The following is a 20,753-nucleotide window of genomic DNA, read 5'->3' as shown; positions in this document are numbered from 1 at the left end:
AATGCCCCTACTTCATCTCTGTATCTTTTCATCTTATCCATCAAGCCTTTTGCAGATCCACCTGTGCATTTTCTCTGATCTTGTGGCACCTACCTTCCCCTCTCTCAAGGCTCTTTACCATCTTCTGCAATATGAATCCTTTGCTGGTACACTTCCTGTCCCATCTCCAAGGGCAAGACTGAGATTTGTTTGTTTTTACATTTCACACAATGCTCTGCCTAGGTTGCAAACAATTTGTTTTTGTTTTATTGGTCTGTGGGCATCAATTTATCTGTTTACCTGCATCAACCTCCCCTACGTTAGATCATGAGTGGATTCCAAGAAGAAACAGGTTACTTGGCCTAATAAGGGGTTGAAGGGTAATAATAATCATTACCCCTTGTCTCCACTGAGAGTTTATAAGGAAATGGTTGCGACCACATCATAATTGTCATATAAATATGTATTTAGTTTAGATGATAAGCTGCTGCTCTCCAGATTGATTTAAAATTTCTAGAAGGACACGAAAGGGAACTGGAACTACTATTCATTTAGTGCCTACTTTGAGTGAAGTATTTTGCCAGGGGCTTTACAATGACAACACCAACATGTGAATTTACCAAAGACCTACACAGTGATGTATATTACACATGACACTTTAAAAACATTTTACCTAAACCTTTCAATGGCCCTGCTGTTTTTATTTCTCTTACTTTATAGATGATAAAACTGAGGCTTGCAGAGTTGGAGAAATTTGCTCAAAGCCCTGTAGCTAGTAAGCAATGGAAGAGAATCCAAAGACAAGTGTAATTCCAAAGCCCATTTGTCATTTGAACATAATTTCTTGAATGGTAACTATCAGTACAGTTAAATATTGACTGTATTAATATTTATGTGTTTGAATGCTGTTATAAAGAAGAAGTGGAAAATATATGTTATCATTTTGTGAAAAAAATGGCTCTGGGTTCTAAAGTATAAACTTCAGGAGTCATACATACAAACCACTAATGACAACAAGGTGATATGGTTTATATTCAGGGTGCAACTGGAATTTGAAAGAGAGAACAACTCACTCTGCCTGGGGAGTTTGGGATGATTTTATACCAATTGCCACTTTATATGAGCTTGGCTAGGAGAAAGAGGAGAGATGGGGAATACGGAAGGGGTCGACATTCTAGTAAGATGGGTATAGTGTGGCAAGGGGGTGGTGACATCTAGAAAGGGACCTGAACGACAAGGACTCTGACTTTATCCTATAGGTGCATGTTTCTCAAACTCACACTGTTCACAGACTTTCTGTGGGAAGAGGACTTTGGACAGTACTGTATCTTCTTCCAGGAGTCAAAGGGAACATTAGGGTAGTATAAAATGGACTCTTATGAGAATAGCAAAAAGAAATAAAAACAACCTATTCAACTCTGTTTAACGTAGCATTTTACTTAAAATTTTTTTTTTCATAGAATTATTGTTTGGAACATCTCTTGGAAAAAGCTAGCATAGGTAATGGGAATCCACTGAGAATTTTAAGTGAGGGATAACACAAGGGTTGCATCTTAGAACAATTGTCCCAGCAGCAATGTGAATGACGTATTGAAAAGAAACAAAGGCAAAGAGATGGATGAGTTTTAGCTATGGTATTAGAAATCTAGCCCGATACCTGGCACAGAGGAGGTCCTAATTCGTATTTATTATTAGAGTGAAATTTGCTGCATTTGATATATTGAAGCCACCTACATTCACAGAGGACAAAAAAGTACCTTTCCAAAAGACAGGAAACAATCAAAAAAGATTCAGAGGAAAAGGAGATATGGGAAGATGGGCCCCATTAATGGATGCTGGGGGTCAGCCATCAACAAAGTGCTGGTGAAACCATTCCTTCCTAAACATCGCAGGAGAAACCTTGAGAAATCACCTTTAGGTTCACTTCTCCACCAATATAGTCCCCTTCTGAATTTCTGATCTCGAATGGGAGGTCTTAGAATGGCCTTAAAAAAACTGCACGCTGCAGGATACTGCAAGGAGCCTGGCTGGCCCCAGGGCTGGCTGCAGAGCCTCTGCTGGGTGGGAAGCCAATGACATATCCTCTGCCATTTCCAGCACGCTAGGGGAGCAGGCCTATCTGGCTTGTTAGGGAAGGTGCATTTTGTGAGCAGGGGTCACTGTGCTGGGCTCTTTCCTCCGTCTTTCTCATCAACCCCTCCCTACACGATCACCTTCAGGTAGGCAGCACTCCTGCCATTTCACGGATAAGGAAACACTCTCTTAGGTCATCTTCCTGGTCTCATTTAATCCTCATAACAATCCTTCAGGACATACTTCTTCACTCTCGTGTTTTACAAAAAAAGACAGGAAGACTGAACAGCATATGGCGGAGCCAGGATTCAAACCCAGGTTTCCTCCACTTCAAAGCCCAGGGTGCTCCTTGACTGCCTCTCTATCTGGTCCACTTTGAACAATCAAGTCTTGGGAAACTGTCGAGTTAATTTTTTTTTTTTTTTTTTTTGCAGTACACGGGCCTCTCACTGCCGTGGCCTCTCCCGTTGCGGAGCACAGGCTCCGGACGCGCAGGCTCAGCGGCCATGGCTCACGGGCCCAGCCGCTCCGTGGCATGTGGGATCTTCCCGGACCGGGGCACGAACCCGTGTCCCCTGCATCGGCAGGCGGACTCTCAACCACTGCGCCACCAGGGAAGCCCAGTTGGGTTAAATTTTAAAAATGCTTTGTAGATTCCACTTAAAATGAAACTGCAGGAGGTGGTGCTGTCTTGGGATGATTGAATCTCAAGGTCCATGTTTTCTTCTTTCCCCTTCCCTCCTTTCCTCCATACCCTCTCTTTCCCCAGCTGAGAACTTGGTGAGGAAATGGACAGAGCAAGCAAGGAGACAGGCACCAACAGCACGACTTGAGTGCTTGCGATTTCACAGAGGGATGCTGTGAGCCCCGCTGCCCTCTTGTTTCGGGCGGGGCCGCTGAGGTTAAAATGCTCAAGAGGATCCCGTCTACAGGGATGCTTCCCACTCATAGCAGAGAGCGCAGTGGGCAGTTTTTCAAGGGGAAGTCACGTTTGGCCAAGAACACAGATCTTAACATATAGTAGATATTTGATAAATGTTGACTGAATTGAATGTGTTTATACACTGAGGAAAAATTTCCTCCAACGGAGAACAGTGATAGCTGTCTGCCTTTATGTAACAAAGGAGGCAAAATTTGAAACTATCTCAATCATTCAAAACTTATGGTAGAGTCATTAAAAGTAGCCATAAAATAAATGGCTCCATATAATAAGGCTTGCTTTAACATTATTAATTCACCCTTCCCTGAAAGGAACTGAGTGTTATAAACTGACACGGAGACATGACATCTAAAGAGACGGTCTTGCTGTGCCAGAGTAAATATTAAATCACATTACCCGGCAATCCTTGGGGAATGGCCTTGCAATGTCAACGGGAAAATGATGTGAAATCAAGTTCACAGAAATTTGACTTCGATGTTCAAATGAATGAATCTCTCTCCTTAAGTGTTTATAGGGGTTGTGTTATGATCGAAAATGATTACACAATGATGAGAAAATCTATGAAGAGGATGGAGGTTAAAATGGAATGGATTTCACTCTGTATAAGCCTATGACCACATTTACGTATCCCTTCAGCAAGCAACGTTCAAACTGACTACATGCTACACACTGTGTGGGGTGCAGAGGTACAGAAAAGGCTGGGGGCACATGTGCTCCTTATCATCCAGGAGCTCCCTGTCGAGTGAGTGGTGACTGTAACGGAATCGTGAATAGGGCCCTGCTGGAGGGAAGGGGAAGGGCCTTCTTCCTGTGAGGGACACTTGACATTTGTCTGAAAGATGCGGAGGAGTTCGCTGATGACGGTACGTGGAGTGTTAAAAGGGTACAGGTTTCGCAATGAGAAAAGATAACATGTTCAAAGACGATACGTATTTCGTATGCTAGAGCTCAAGGCAAGCGTGAGCTGGTGGCCAGAGATACCATGGAAGGGCAGGCAGGGGTCGGCCGTTAAAGCATCTTTTATGACAGACTTCAAATGAGCTGCAACTAGATTAAGAATTTTGTTCAAGGTTCCCCAGAGGGTAGATGGGAGTCAAGGCCAGATCTAGGTGTCTTGGAAGCCATGTTCTATCTTACACGCTACCCCTTCCGGATTAAGGGAATAGGTGCGATGCTGTGATTCACAGCCTTCAATACTTCCCAGGCCTCCAGTTTGATTTGGATCCCCCTGCTGAAGGAGAGGAATGCAAGCTCTGACCAACATCCCATTCTGCTCATTCACATAGTTTGCTCAGAGACCACAGTTTTGATTCCATCTGAGCCAGGCCAGGTCAATGACTGCGGCCGATGCTCGGACTTGACCCCCAACCCAGTAAGGTTCAGTCAAGCCCCCGTCCTGTCGTGCGGGCACAAGATTAACAGGGGTACCTGCCATCTTCCTCGTAAGGACAGTTTGCTGAGGATATGAACACATACCTGCAGCTGTCCTAGGGCCCCGGGTCGTGCAGTCATAGCTGTCACGGGCTCATGCAGCCTGACAGGAAATGTGGGGTGGGAAGCCCATGACTGCCGGTGACTCAGAGCCCAGAGTCCTCCCAGAGCACAGGAGCCTAAACAGTGCTCCTTCCGGGAGTCTCTTCTCCCGTTCTCCAGATTCTCCAGCATACAGAGAAGATCAGACAAATAGCCCCACTCAACCCCATTCACTGAGGCACAAAGAACACACTATCTCCCCCTCTCAACCTTCCCACTGAGTCCCCCCAAACCCTGTGCCACCACCCAGATCCTGACACGCTATTTCAGACCCCTGTCTGCCGTCTGCTCCATCACCTAACACCTGGTACAGGCGAGAGCTGGCAAGACAACTCAGAGCCTTCCCACTGTTGAAAAACAGAGCCACAAATCTCTCTGCTGGGGAACACTATTCCCCATTAAGGGAAGCACAGTGGAGCGTGCATTTAAGGAAAAGAGCCTGCACCAAGTAAGGTGAAAGTACATTTACTAAGGAGGAGTCTGGAGGCCCAGAGAAATCAAGGCATCTCTAGAGTTCTTCCCCAGGAGCTCTTTGGATCATGGATGGCAGAACTACATGTTCCCACATGTTCTTCCTTCCTGTGCAGCTTCACAGTTAAGATGCCCAATGCCCTGTCCACACAATGTCCCAAGGAAGCTCCGATCTCCTGGGGGATGCAGCCTTATCTTGGCCTGACACGGAGATTAGGTCACTTTAATTTCAGTTCCTTTCAAGTTAAAATGAAGGTAGCTGGACTGAACACTGCTGCACTGAGAGTTATTTAAACCTCCAACATTGTGACGCCAATGAAATGCAACTGCATTGCCAAGTGCACAGGACAATGTGACTCACGGGTGACTTTTCATCCAGCGCTGCTATGCTGGCAGCCCCCTGATACCATGATGCCTTTTAGCCATCAGCTGCTGGCCTCCCTGTGCATGGAAATGGGGGGACTTGCAGAGATAAGGAATGAGCTTTTGGGGGTAAAATGTGCTCACAGGCTGGAAGTGGTGCCGGGTAGAAGGAATGTTATGAGGACTCTCCATGGTACTCTGAGCTTTTCTGGCTTCCTGCAGAGGCCCCAACACAGGGCTGAGCCATGTTCCACGAGGCTAAGCCAAGAAAGGAATGGAATGGAAGAGTCCCCTTGGAACAGGATCCTGCCAGCTGCCTGGAAGACCACCTGATTCTTCTGCTGTCACAAGAGAAGGCTCTTTCTGCAGTGGTAAAGACCTCAGTGTCAGGGTTTGTCCCAGGGCTTAGGAGACTGGGGTAGAACGCTCAAATAAGGGACAAGCCAAGCTGGCATCTTAGAAAGGTATTTACATGGTCACCAGCTATGATGAGTCACTTGTTATTTTCCACCCCTCCTGACCCTCCCACACCTGCTCTCCCCCCACACTTCATGTCCAAGTTGTCTCGTAGGGAAGAATGGGATCTTGCTCATCTCTGCTCTTAGGACTTTTCTGTCGCTTTGTTTCACTGCTCCTTTTAGCCAGTTGCAATGTCCTAACACACTTCCTGGAGGCCAGAATGTTTTACTCCATGGTCATAAACTTGAATTTTAAATCCTTCTTGTGTTGAGAATCTTAACGAAAACATAAGCGAGGGTAACATGAAGGAGATGAGCTCCGAAAACCAGAATGAAGTCAAGGAGGTAACATGCCATTGGAAGAGAAGCAGACAGAAGGAGACGCTTGAATGGAATTTATGGCAGGAAGCTCTCATTTCTTAAGGTTTGAACGAAGGGTGTAGGAAAAGCCTAACTCTGCTACAGGGCAACTAGGGGAGAAAAATCTCTGTGCCAGAGATTCTCTGCCTAAAAATACTTCAGGACCATAAAAGGAGGGAAATAAGGAGTGTGACTCCCTGCTTCAAGGAAGACAGTGCTGAAAGACCGGCCTCTCTGATTCATTATGAAGCAGAGATGTCCCGCAGGAATGCAGCTGTCAGCTTGACACCGAGTCCTACAGGAACGGAATCATCAATAAGCCTTTACTGAAATCGTGTTGAGAACACAAATCAAGATCTATTTCTGGAAAAGAGCAAAGAAGAATGAAGGTAGAGATGAAGCTCCCAACGGAGATGCTGAGCTGTCTTCTTAGGAGGTGCCCGCTACCTGATAACTATGCATATGTTGGGCAGAGCCCTTCTCATGCTTGGCTGATCTTTCCAGAACAATCATAAAGTAAGAGAGCACCGAACTGTCTGTCAGAAGTTAGCTCAGTGTGCAATTCCAACCATCCAACTAGATCCAGCTCTGAGTTATGCAGAGTCAAAACCTGGCTGACCGTTAAAGATAGAGGTTTAAAAAAATATTTGTCTCTCCACACACCAAGTGGCGAAACTACATGTTTGGGGTTAACATAGTGACCACAGAATCCACTCTTAAAGAAGGCTGGGGATGGACAGGCCAGAGCTAAGAGATCTGGAGAGAACAGACGACCTAGGAAAAGGAACTAGTAACTGTATAATATAAATAACTGCAAGACGATGTCATGTCCAGAATTAGACCTTCTCTGCATCTTTCTGAAAGAAATCACTTCCTTGATTTAAATAAATGTAGCACTGAAACTTATGCCTCCATGTTACCCTTGCTTTATGGGAGTGAAGCATATGACTTAAAAGTATTTAAAACAATTCAGAACATATTTAACAACAACAATATTTTCCATTAGCCTCTGAGCAACACTGTCCCTTCCTGTGAACATTTTTGTTTTCTAGGGCTTTCTACTTTCCTTTAAAGTTTTTCCCTCCTAAGACTTCAACCTTCAACCAAGGTAATCATTCCTCTATGAACTCAATTCAAAAGAGAACAAAGTGTTTATCGTAGGTCTAACTTCCAATTCCATTTTGTTCCAGCCTACTTTTTTTTCAGTCACCATCCTACCTGGAGGTTTCAGAGCTTTCACTTTGAGAACAAGGTCGAAGTCCACCTCACCTTTGATGCTCGGAAAGAGAAGGCTGTGGACTTGGTGTCTGATTTTCCCCGGTCTTGCAGTATAAGGCCTTGGTCCTCTGTCAAGGCCAGGTAGTGGCCTGTGGTGAGATGCCGAAGTCGGAAAGCCTGGCCCCATCTGATGTTACTGCCACTCCAACTGGGCAGATGAAACAGACAAGAAATTGCATTTACACAAAAATAAGTCTTTTTCAATATTTATCCTGTGCTTTTTCACACATGCCTTCTGGGGTTCATCCCCTGACTCCTGGCTTGCTCTAGGACTGCATGCCTGCCCACAACTCAGCATGGTGTTCTCTAATGAACTCTCTTAAGATCACCAACAAGGAACATGGTCCTGGGGGCAGGTCAGTGGTTTAATGTAACTGGAATTCCCAAGCTTCTAATTTTTCCTTCACTCCACTGAATTGTCTTGATGCCAAAACCACAAAAAAAGAAGAAAAAAAAGGGAAGCTTGCCTTTTTAGAGAAACTTATTTCTGGGAAAGTGAAGCATTTCCAAATGTCATCTCAATTCAAGCATTTTATACCACCACTAATTTGAAAAGAGATACACACCTCTATGTTCACTGCAGCATTATTTACAATAGCCAAGATATGGAAGTAACCTAACTGTCCATCAATAAAGAAAATGTGCCGTATACACATATACAATGGAATACTATTCAGCCATAAAAAAGAATGAAATTGTGCCATTTGTGACAACATGGATGGACCTTGAGGGTATTATCCTAAGTGAAATAAATCAGACTAAGACAAATACCATATGATTTCACTCATATGTGGAATCTGAAAAACAAATGAGCAAACAAAACAACATAAATTTCATAGATACAGAGAATAGACTGGCAGTACTGAGAGGAGGCAGGTTGGGGAGGTAGGAGAAGTGAGTAAAGGGGATCAAGAGGTACAAAGTTCCATGGTCCTACATCAAAAGGCTGGCATTCAACAAAAGTCATGTTAAGTGTTAGGGTAGGAATTATTCACCGAATAATCTGTATCTAATTTATCTTTTCAGTTAGAACAAAATGTTTCAGGAATACACATATCAGCTTTTAAAATGACCCTCCTCCTGATCTAATTCTTTGGAGCCCCAAAGAATCCAAATAACATTGATAAAAGGCTTAAATTCTTCATATTTAAGACTCTGGGAAAATAAACAAAGAACCATAACTGGAACTATATATATATATATACTTATTTTGATTTTTTTTAAAAGTCCTTTAAATAAGAACCAAGCCCTAATACCCTGAAAAAAAGAGTATGATACTATAAGAATTTCAACAGGCTTGAAAGAGAATATAAATACCACAAGCCAGCTAACAACCACAAGCTAACCAGGATTCTTTCAACCAGCCACCTCCAGAGTTTCTCAGTAAAAAATTTGAATGTACCTGCATGTGTATGTGTGAGAGAAGTTCTAATGTTTTCTCCTGATCTCCAGTGGATTATCTTGAGGACCCCCTGGGGGGCATATAGCGTCCCCCTCCATTAGAGAGATTTTACTTTGAACAAGTGTTCAGGGAGAGACTGAGCAGAGAGCTAGAGGGAAAGGCAGAGAGGGAAAACCAAAAATGGCAACACTGACCCTCCTCTCACCTCGAGCAGTTTAGCTCTAACCTAACTTGTGACCCCTCCAGGCAAAATAAAGGTCCAGAGCTTAACTGGACCCCCCCCACCACCTTCAGTAGTTTGATGTTTAGAGATGCCATATTTTTACTCAAGTATCTGTATCCAAAGTCTCAGCCTCCCATTCCTTCATCCAGGTACAACTGTTTCCGACAAGTTCTGATAAATACAGTTTCCTTCACAGCTACACTTCCAGTGATGTTTTAGTCTTCCCTACCTCATGCGACTACAGCACTCTGTCATTTAAAGCTAATTTTGCACTGGAGCCAACAAGGCTACCAGGAGGAGGAAAACTTACCTGGGTTCCAGAGAATCTACTTAAGAAAATAAATGGGCAAACAGCTTTGATGGCTTTCGGTGAACATGTCTGCGCTTTTCTTTTATAACATAGCCACTGCAAGGGCAGCAGGAGCTGGGGGTTTGGTTCAAGGCAGCAGAGCTTGCTGGCTTCAGAGTCGAAACAGAGGTCTTGGAAATCGTGTGTGTGTATGTGTGTGTGTGTGACTGCGTGCGTGCGTGTGTACATGCACTTTAAAAACAAAGTCACAGACATTTCAGAATTTAGCTCTTGGCCAAGGAACTTCTGAGAGTTTGCCAGGTGATATGGAACAATTGAAACATTTAAGACAATGGACTGTCTTGGAAAAGAAAATCCTTGAAAAGAATACCCCCCTGACACTCCATTACCTTATCCGAAGGGGTTCCACTCTCCACAGAGATCTGGCTCTCGTGCCAGCTCCCCCAGTTTCGTAGTATATCCTCCTGTGAGCAGAGTTGGAGATTAGCCCCTCTGTGCGGGATGCTGATCAGCACCGGGCAGGGAACAGCTCCCTGCAGAGGCTGCTCAGAACCCGCTGTATTTCGAAGCCCTCACAGAGTCAGCAAAAGGAGAAGCAAGAGTCAAAGGAAGGCACTACTTCCTAGTCTCTCTTATAAGGGAAAAAGGGTGCTAAAGGGGAGGGAACTGCTAGCCACATACTCATCATGGACATTCATGGACCTTCAGGTGTACAGTGGAAAAGGACTGTCTCTATTTCCACATCAGGAGTCAAAACAGCCCAGTCACATCATCAGACGAGATACCAAATGCTCCAATTCTTTCTCGTTCAGCTCGCTGATGCAGTTTCACATCTTTAGAAAATGTATTTGTACTTGTAAAACATATACGTAGTACAGTGTGAATTCATTTCCATTGTTCTAGGAAGCTGGGCACCAAGCTCTATTCTCAGTTGCTGTTGTCTCCCTTCCTGCATTAACAATCATCTTTTAATGTGTTTTTAACTAAAATGTTTATTTTGGAATAACTCTAGATTTATAAAAAAAAAAGTTGCAAAGATAGTCCAGAGAGCTTCCGTATAGTCTCACTCAGTTTCCCCTACGGTTATCATCTTACATTACTATGGTACAGTTGTCAGAACTAAGAAACCAACATTGGCACATTATTACTAACTAAACTCAAGACTTTATTTGGATTTCATCAGTTTTTCTATTAATTATTTTCCTGTTCCAGGATCCCATCCTGGAGGTCGCATTGCATTTAGTTGTTATGTTTTCCCTATTTCCTTTGGTCTGTTAGAGTTTCTTAGTCTTTCCTTGTTTTTCAGGACTTTGCTCGTTTTGAGGAGTATGGGTCAGGCATTCTGTAACATGTCCCATGAATTGGGTTTGTCTGATGTTTATCTGATGATCATCAAAGTCTGATTTTTAATCCATACAATTGGGACCAACCCATCTATATCACAGATTATGAGGAATTAAACGAACTTTCTTAGTTTAAAGGTATGTCTCATGATAGTGGTCCCTGGATTGCCTGGTATACTGAATCCAGATACTTTCTGAGAATCTTGTGACCTTGGATCAACACTGATCATTTAATTGCATTTAATTTCACTAATTTAAAATGCTACCTCTACTATAGAGGGTTTGTATATATCACAATCGAATTACTCAAACCCCAGAAGAATCTTGATCTAAATTTTAAGACAACAGGTAATCAATAGAGGGGAAGAGGAAATGTGTGGTAATTATTTCCTTCTCCCAAGAAGTGTTATAATTGTGAGTTGGTTAAAAATATGGGCTTGGGAGTCAGGCAGACCTGAATTTGAATCTATTAGCTGTGTGACCTTGTCAAGTCCCTTCCAATCTCCGTGCATCAGTTTCCTCACCTGTAAAATGAGCTTAATAAGGGTACTTAAGTCACAGAATGGTTGTGAGCATTTAATGGTTTTTTTTTAAATAATGAATGTGGGCTTCCCTGGTGGCACAGTGGTTGAGAATCTGCCTGCTGATGCAGGGGACACGGGTTCGAGCCCTGGTCCGGGAAGGTCCCACATGCCGCGGAGCAACTAGGCCCGTGAGCCACAACTACTGAGCCTGCGCGTCTGGAGCCTGTGCTCCGCAACAAGAGAGGCCACCGCAATGAGAAGCCCGCGCACTGCAACGAAGAGTGGCTCCCGCTCACCGTAACTAGAGAAAGCCTGCATGCAGCAACCGAGGCCCAATGCGGCCAAAAATAAATAAGTAAATAAATTAAAAATAAATAAATAAATAAAATAAAATAATGAATGTGCACAAAGATGTTTGTGGGTGTACTAAATACTATGTATTGTTGATTTTTCCAAATTTTGTTTAAATATAGATGTTTATAAATGTGCATCAAAAGCGACATTACCTGGCACAGAAATCCAATAAAACACTCCATTAACAGTGGTTACCTTTTGGTGGTGGGATTATAGAAGACATTCTAAACCTTTTTCAAATGTATGTACTATCAGGAAATATGTAATAAATATTAAGAAAGAAATCCTATGCTACTGCAGAGCTCCAACACCCCAGGTATCTCTGTGCCAGGCCCAGAATAGTAATGAGGCTGTACTGACCTAGCCCTGCAGGAAAATTTGCTGAGATGTTCACTGATGCTTCTCCATCGTCAATGAGAGCAAAAGGGGTCTCTCAGGTGGAAACGGTGGAGCAGATCACCCGAGGTCACATGACTTGAGAACTCTCTCCCTCTGACATTTAAAGAATTCTAGAAGGTTAGTCCTTCCCACCTAGGAAATGCGGGTGGTTGGCTCCACTGAATCTCGCAAGGTTACAGAGGTTGAAACGACCTGCCCCCGCTCTCTCTAAAACAATTACCCAAGGAGAGGAGGTGAGTGGGTGGGGAGCTGAGGTGCTCTGAAAGCTTGGCTGACAGCTTAGCCTTAGCTTCAGTAAGTTAAGTGACTTATTCCAGGATGCTTGACAAGCCTGAGGCAGAGCCAAGGATCAGATCTCAGAATGTTAGATGATTCTTTGGGCTTTGCCCCCTGGGACAGTCAGCCTCTCCACCCAGCCTGGCTGCTCTCAGGCTTTACAAGGAATGATTTCCTCTGGAAAGTCAGCCCCATTACAGTGGAATCACTTGCATGCCTTCCTGACTCTGGGCACCGTTTTTGTGTATTCTTGATTTCCTATTCCTTTGTGCTCTCCCAAATTTCGGTATTCCTGGCTATCCTGGCCAGTTCTGAGGATTTACCTGATGACACATGACAATGATGAGGCTTATCACTCACCTCACCTAGACAGCAAATAATGCCACAGCATCCTGTGTTGAATGAGAGACCAATTGCTACAAACATCCGAGTTCCAGTATAAGGAGCCACTGCTGACTCACCCCAGTCTCAACTCTTTCATAGGAATAGTCTTTTTATTTTTCCTTACAAAGGAAAGGAATAGCCTTTTTATTTTTATCTGTCGAGTTCTTTTTTTCCCCCAAATACAAATTAGATCACGTGAAATCCTCAGCCAAAGGAAGGCCACCTTTGCTCTTAACTCAATGATGGCATGCATGCCTACCTCAGGGGGCCCATTCTGGGAATTCCTCTCTATCTGTTTCACTCTCCCCAGCACCTTCTTTCAAATACTTGTCCAGCCTTTCTTTTGGGTCAGGATCTTTTTGAACCACTCAACAGGAGTGCCCACCAAATGACAAGCTTCTCCAAGTAGCATTGTTTCCACCCAGATGCTTCTAATTTGGTTCTAAATTTAATGACAGGTGCATGTGTGTGGGGGGGAGGGGTAAAGGGCCACACAAATGTTATCATTTTAATTGTTTCCAAATTCCTTTCCTTAAAAAAAGAATAGGAAAGGGAAGAGAGAACTAGTGAGTTTTGACGTGTGCCATCTTAGATGTAGCCAACTCTGCCAAACTCACTAACAAAATTTCAGTCCTGTTTCCACTTGCAAGCTTTTGCCTTACTGCAGCAGGATAAGATATTAAAGAGACAGTACGTGGGCTACTGCATAATTTCACTGTTTAAAAAAGAAGGAGGGCTTCCCTGGTGGCGCAATGGTTAAGAATCCGCCTGCCAATGCAGGGGACATGGGTTCGATCCCTGGTCCGGGAAGATCCCACATGCTGCAGAGCAACTAAGCCCGTGTGCCACACCTACTGAGCCTGCGTGTCACAACTACTGAAGCCCGTGCCCCTAGAGCCTGCGCACTGCAACAAGAGACGCCACCGCAATGAGAAGCCTGAGCACTGCGACAGAGTAGCCCCCGCTCGCTGCAACTAGAGAAAGCCTGTGCACAGCAACAACGACCCAACACAGCCAAAAGTAAATAAATAAATATTTTTTAAAATAAATAAATAAATAAATTTTTTAAAGAAAAAGGAAATCGCAACTGAGTAGGATCACATGACATTATTTAGTGTAGGGAATCCTTAATTCCAAGGGAAATCAGGTCAGCCTAACTTTTCTACTCAGAGTTAACTGCCAGCCGCTGGACTAGTGCCAGGAAGGCTAGACACCATTCCGGGTCACATCTGGTTCCCATGAAGGGATACACAGAGGGCAGAGCAAGTAGAAAGAGGTTGAGAACAATAAAGGATATACATTGCCAATGGATAGTTTCTAAGATGCCCAGTAACACACTCAAGCACATTGCTCCTGGGGGTCCTTTAGAACATAAAATAAGGAAGGAGCCCTGGCTGGAGACTCAGCATCTCTGGGTCTCAGGCTCCCATCTGAAATCATCCAGTGTGTGACCTTTGGCAGGAGCCTGACTTAGATGATTTCTAAGCTGTGTGAATGTGATCACGTGTTTCTAACGAAGTAAAAGAAATGCAGTTAATGAGGTTCCCGTAGGCATCATGCAAAAACAAAGAATGTATTACGAGCGATCTGGGAGATCAGACTTGTTGCTGTCCTAAGTTCAGTCTAATTTACATCTGAGATTTGATTTTTTATAATATATCAGAGTTCCATAGTTACAGAGGCCAAGCTTTTTATACTCTGTTCCTCTCTATATAAACAGAGTACCAAAGGATGCTTCAGTGTGAATTTAAGACCTAGATTAATATCTTCCATCTCCTGATTTTGAATTTTGGAAAAGCATCCTTTGAGTAGATAACTAGAGATCCAAAGAAAGCTTCATCCTCAGCAGTACGCTCTACATGCTGCCCCTGGCACCATCCCCTGCTAATCCAGCTCTGGTTGGATATTGACATTTGGTTTCTCCAGTCCTGTTTGATGATAAGCAGAATGAAATCACTGAACTTCACCTTCATAGTACATAAAAGGGGGAGTAATAGAGATAATCTGCCTTTGAAGCGCCTGGTGAATAATTTATGTAAGTGCACAGACTCACTAGAGTGACTATCCTGATTTCCATCACAGAAATGGGTTCTTCAGTCTACAATTAATGCTACCAGAAACTCCTTAGATTTGGAAGCAACCACAGAAAACAAAGGGATTGAAAAGCACCATAGAATTGCTTGCCTAAGAAGCAGCATGTGTATATAGCTATTCCTGTGAGCACACTCAAGCATACTGCCTTTTCTGTTTTATAACTGCAGCCCATGACTGGAGGGAAGTTCGTCAATTAACTAAGACTTAATAGAATTCATCTGTCTCCACATCCAAAAGCAAACTCTTTAGTCTGAGTCACCGGAGACAGGAGACAAGAGAAGGATGAAGCTATTGGCTTACCTGTGCTGGGAATCATTCTGGTCTGTAGATGGTATTGTCAAACACTCATCGTGACCATGGAAAAGACGTACTACATGCCCACCAAGTAGGTATCCTATAAGAGAATTATATCCTACCATGAGCTTACAGGAAGTTGAATAATGAGAACACTGTATTTAAAAAGGGTAAATTCATGCATATCTGAGTCAGTATGGAAAACACCAAGAGAAAAGCATTTGGGAAATGACAGATTCCACGACTTCAGGTAGAAAAGACAAGAAAGTCAAAACAATTCTAACATTGAAAGTTTAGACAGGGTTTAAATAGGGTTTCAGAGATGAGCAAGTCCAATATCAAAAGGGAGGGTGAAAACACTGTGTCAATTCATATCATTAAAAGCCAAAAGGTCACCTGTAACTAATATAATGTTGTATATCAATTATGCCTCAATAAAAATAATGCAACATTTAAAAATACACACACACACACAAGGCCAAAAGGAAATTTAAGCTGCTACTCTTAGGAGGATAAGGATTTTCCAGTTGTTTACGATATAAATACATCCAACACCAAGTTTCTGGATAAACTGTTACAATCTGGATGTGTATACTTTGTGGCAAATTCCAAATCAAATTGCAGCCATGAGAAAGAAAGAAGGTGCTGGGAAGGGGGAAGCAAACTGGTATTCTGAGCTCTCTTAGGAGGAGCTACTTTTCCAACGCGTTAAATAAACACAGATCAAACCAGGACACTATTTCTACAGCACCAAGGAGAAGGCAGAATGACATTCCAGTATCTCTGAGTGGACAAGCACAGAGGCAGCTATCAAGGAGCCCTTAGCTTTCAGAATAAGGAAAGGAATCTCAATAGCCAAGGAGTTCAGAGATGGATAGGAAACAATGAACTTCAAGGACTCGATGACCAGTTAGTCTTCAAATAAACTGTGAGCCTCCATTTAAACAACACAGTAACAGGAGAGGGGCCCCAGTCTGAGCTTTACCTTGCATGAAGAAATGAAATTCATTATCCCTTTGAATTAAAAAATTCTCCCAGCTAGTCAGTTCTCAGGAGACAAATGGACTTAATATGTTCAATGTCTGGATCAGGATTTTGAGAAAATCACATAATTAGATCACTTTAGGGGCTGTCAAACTATTTGGGGGTGTTGGAGCAAAACAGCAAGAAGGAAAAGTCATGCCAGAGTAGAAAAGGGTGTCATCAATGCATTTTATACAGGGACAGTCTGATATTCCCTGGTTCATTTTTCTTCATCCAGGCGAGGCAAGTTCTTTTTAAACTTCCCTCAAATATTTAGAAGTCATTTTATCATTTTCCTCTCTCTTATTGCACTAACATTTGCAACTGCATACTTTTTTGCATTAAAATAATTCATGATATACTGTAGGGGAATTGTTAACAGCCAATTTGTTTAGAAAATTAACCCCTTCCATGATCACATTTTTTTAAAACATTTTTATTGGAGTATAATTGCTTTACAATGTTGTGTTAGCTTCTGCTGTATAACAAAGTGAATCAGCTATATGTATACAAATATCCCTATGCCCTCCCTCTTGCGTCTCCCTCCCACCCTCCCTATCCCACCCCTCTAGGTGGTCACAAAGCCCCGAGCTGATCTCCCTGTGCTATGCGGCTGCTTCCCACTAGCTAGCTATTTTACAATTGGTAGTGTCTATATGTCAATGCTACTCGATTAAACTCTCCATTGTCTCAGGATGGTGAGGCCATGCTCCCTTTGGAGCCCACCATTTACAGTCCTCAGGCTCCTCCAATCAATATCCTACTCCACAGAGGAAACTGCCAAATGCTGAAGCATCACAGCATTTCTTAGTTGAAACATACCAGGGCAATAATCAGGAAAGGAGGGTCATAAGAAAGATCACTCACTCTCTCGAGGGCTGAAGTGGGTTTCTCATCAGTGGATGCTGAGAGAGCATTTTGCAGTCGGATGACTCAAGTGATCAGCTACCCAGGCTCTATCACAAGGGCACTCAATACTTCTAAAAGCATTGTTGTGAAGTGATTTGCAATTAATTAATCTCCACAAGCCCTCTTTTGGGACTGGGCAATAATTTTATTCCTATAGCGGAAATGAAAAAAATGAACATGGAGAAGATTCCGTCAAAACTTCCTTGGGGAAGATTTTTGAACCCAGTTCCTTGATTCCTGATAGAAAGGGAATGAATGACAGTAGATTTAGAGCGGTGGGTGAATTCTGGTGTGAAAGAAGAGAGCTAAAAACATATCCTGCTTTTGAAAGGTCTTCCATCAGTTGCCAAAAGAGTTACAAATTTGTTGTTTCCTGATTATTCAATTTAGCTATGATGCCTCCTGAAATTGGGGTATCACCTTGACAACTCTCAGTTTTCCCTCTATTTTCCAACATTGTGAAACAGAGAGGAATCCAAGTTTGAAACTACTAGGCTCAAGATTTAAAACAGGGTTAAAGCCTGTGATATGAGTATTTTTAAAAATCCTAATCTTGCTATAAAGTGCTAGAATGTGATGTGATAACCCTTAGGTCATTGACATTTGATTATTGTGCTCAGCTGTGATATTACCCATGAGTCAGGTAAGGCCAATGTATTTATTATACAACTTGAAAGGTGTATTGACTTTGCCCGGCTCCAAGAAATAGGATATGTTGAACAAACTTTGATGATCTTACTTCTAAGAGAATGAGAAAATATGGAGAAAATACCATTTGTTGTTTTTAAATGGCCTTCCATAAATACAAGTAAAAACAAATGGCCAAATATCCTTTTATTATAAAGTCCTTCTCCCACCTGTATGGAGAGATGCACTGGGGAGAAATATTTTAAAAAGTCACCTTCTTGGCAAATAATGTCTTCTAAAACTGAACCTGCTAAGGTCTGTATACTTATAACCATAAATAAAAATGAAAAGTCGGTGGGAGAGGGAAGGTACGTCTCCAAGGTCCTGAATACACATAGTGCCAAAACAATAGTGAACTCGAAAGGACTGAAAAATCATGTCAGGAGTGCTCATGTAATCAGAAATCAGGACAGAAAATCATCCACACTAACATCAGAGAAAGGAATTCAGGTGAACCAAAATCACGCTGTGTACCGAGACATTCAGGCAGGAGCTGTGAAGTCGCAGAAAATGTCAATATACATAGCACAAGACAAACAGGCAGGCTGAGGGCTGAATGCACACAAAGAAGCACACCTTCTTCGATGCTACTTCCTGAGCACGTAGGATGTACATTCCAGAGTGTTTGCATAAAGGAGGCATCCACTTGTATGTTACCATTTGATATTGAGAGATGCTGCAGCAGAAACAGAAATGAGACATCTTTTAAATCACCAGGCCAGTCCTGACAGAAGCAGCTCACCTAGAATTTCAAGGATTGAATTAAACAGCCTTACTGTCATCGGGCTTTTTCTACGTAGCCTGTGGGAGACTGTTCCACCCAATCTAGAAGCAGCTTCCAAGTGGGACACTTTATTCAGGGAAGAGGAAATATTCAGCTACAGAGGTGGCAGAGAAGACTTCATCCCCTCAGCTGGATCCCTGATTCAACAGGAAGTTATAAAATGTCTATTCTTGGTAGGAGAAGGGAACTCACAAGCGGGAAAACTTACTCCAGCCTTTGGTCTAGGCAAAGTAAAATCTGCTGGTAGGATTGGCACTGAGAAGCTTAAAAACTTATCTCTGACATTTCTCTGATCTGCAAGGTATTGCCCCACCTCCACCCCCTAAGGGCTTGACTTCAACGATGCTTGCCTAGTACCATCCCCAGGTGCAAAATCTCACCTGCCTCTTCTAATCACTGTGACATCCCACACACTGAAACATGTACAATTCTCTTTCTCCCTCCAAACATAAGTTCATGTTTTTATATCCAACCCTTTCTGGCTTGTTCTTCATTGGACAAGAGCTAAACAATGTGATAAACTGAGAGTAATGGTAACTAATGTGTTAATAGTTGGCTTTCTAAGGAAGAGCCTGGGGGCATTGAAGCCGACTTTGCTGGGAACAGTACTTTAATCTAAAAAAATAACTAACAGTTACATTCCAGGCCCCATGATAATCTGGCAGGAGAGAGAATTTAATCCCCTCTCAAGTATACTGTGTAAAGGTATCTTATCTTACTCAATCTAATGTGGTTCTGTTCTCCCTGGCCATCCATTCCTAAAAGAAACTACTCTGGAAATGAAAGATGCTTGTGTTAGGAGGTACTTACAAGGTATCTTTCGGAGGATACGCTGACAAGGATGAGGTCATCACCAATTCGAACCTTTTCTCCCTCAGACCTCTGCTTGGAAGCGGGATGTATGGTCCACCAACAGGCTTCTCCTACACAAAGGCTCCTTGAGTTAGTGACTGCTTCTTGGAAGCCAGTGTCCCTAAGTCTGTCCCTCATTCTCCTTCCTCCTGATGAGAATCCCTGAAACACGCGTGCACATGCTCACGCACACTCCAATTTCTATTTATCTATAAGCATTCCAGTTACCCCCACGTCTGCTCTTGAGTGTGTTTATCATTTTCATTTTCTCTAGAGACAGAAAGACAGTATTTGGAAAAGAGTACTGGAGGTCAGAAGCTATAGAAGCCTTTGAGTATTTTTTTTTTTTTTTCTTTTTTGCGGTATGCGGGCCTCTCACTGTTGTGGCCTCTCCCGTTGCGGAGCACAGGCTCCGGATGCGCAGGCCCAGCGGCCATGGCCCACGGGCCCAGCCGCTCCGCGGCATATGGGATCCTCCCAGACCGGGGCACGAACCCGTATCCCCTGCATCGGCAGGCGGACTCTCAACCACTGCGCCACCAGGGAGGCCCTGAGTATTTTTAATACATATGGAAACATGCTCTTTGTTCACAAGCACCTACAAATCTTTAAGAAATGACTTCATTGGTCTACTGACCACTTACAGACTTTTATCTTTGCCCCACCCCTTCCCCATGAAATTCTACTAAATCATCAGTAATTCCACTAAAAAAAAAAAATCAGAGGTTTTTCAGAAGGCTTAAATCTACGAGGACTAAGACAGCAGGTGAGAAGTTAATAGCAAAGAAGAAAAATTGACATTTTGGAAAAAGGAATGTAGATAGATGCTTTTAGCCAAGAGAAAGCTACAACTCCAGCCTTTGGGTAAGAAAATGGATGAGAAGTTGATCTCAAGAAATAAGGCCATTCCTGCTATGTATTCTCCAGAAACTCTCTGGAATTGGAGGTAACAGTTCCCTGTGAAGGCAACCATAGAAGACGGGGTTGAAAACAGGAGGACTGGCTGAAGGTTTGTTTTTTTTTTTTCGGTATGAGGGCCTCTCACTGTTGTGGCCTCTCCCGCTGCGGAGCACAGGCTCCGGACGCGCAGGCTCAGAGCCCATGGCTCACAGGCCCAGTCGCTGCGCGGCATGTGGGATCCTCCCGGACCGGGGCACAAACCCGTGTCCCTTGCATCGGCAGGCGGACTCTCAACCACTGCGCCACCAGGGAAGCCCTGGCTGAAGGTTTTAAGTGAACATTTAACCTTTTGCATCCCTTTCTTTATCCTGCATGCCAGGTGACTCTTCCCCCTCCACTGTACAGAAGAATAGAAGTTAAATCCATGGAATGACTTCCATGGATCAGGCACTGTCAGACAAGGAAGTAAACAGTATTGCTGAAAATGGAGAATGATTAGAATTCTTTGCCCTGATTAGTAAAACCCCAGCTTCTCTTCCT

The 20,753-nt window shown here is 43.2% G+C and overlaps 1 protein-coding gene across 3 annotated transcripts in view; it reads right to left on the bottom strand.

Annotated features, from left to right (window-relative positions):
* Positions 1-20,753, bottom strand: part of RYR3 (ryanodine receptor 3) — a gene marked incomplete at its 5' end in the record, with an annotated part of 560,922 nt that overhangs the window by 278,092 nt on the left and 262,077 nt on the right. For all 3 annotated transcript variants that reach the window (XM_082617154.1, XM_082617153.1, XM_082617155.1), the window contains 5 exons: positions 7,447-7,603; positions 9,780-9,854; positions 15,065-15,158; positions 18,254-18,353; positions 19,272-19,384. In XM_082617154.1, the coding sequence (XP_082473280.1) occupies positions 7,447-7,603; positions 9,780-9,854; positions 15,065-15,158; positions 18,254-18,353; positions 19,272-19,384 (539 nt within the window). The remainder of the gene's footprint in view (positions 1-7,446; positions 7,604-9,779; positions 9,855-15,064; positions 15,159-18,253; positions 18,354-19,271; positions 19,385-20,753) is intronic.

This window comes from Mesoplodon mirus, assembly GCF_964341445.2.
Source record: "Mesoplodon mirus genome assembly, chromosome: 4".
Taxonomy (NCBI): Eukaryota; Metazoa; Chordata; class Mammalia; order Artiodactyla; family Ziphiidae; genus Mesoplodon; species Mesoplodon mirus.
The sequence above is the reverse complement of the archived record's forward strand: the minus strand, read 5'-3'. Positions and strand labels throughout refer to the sequence as shown.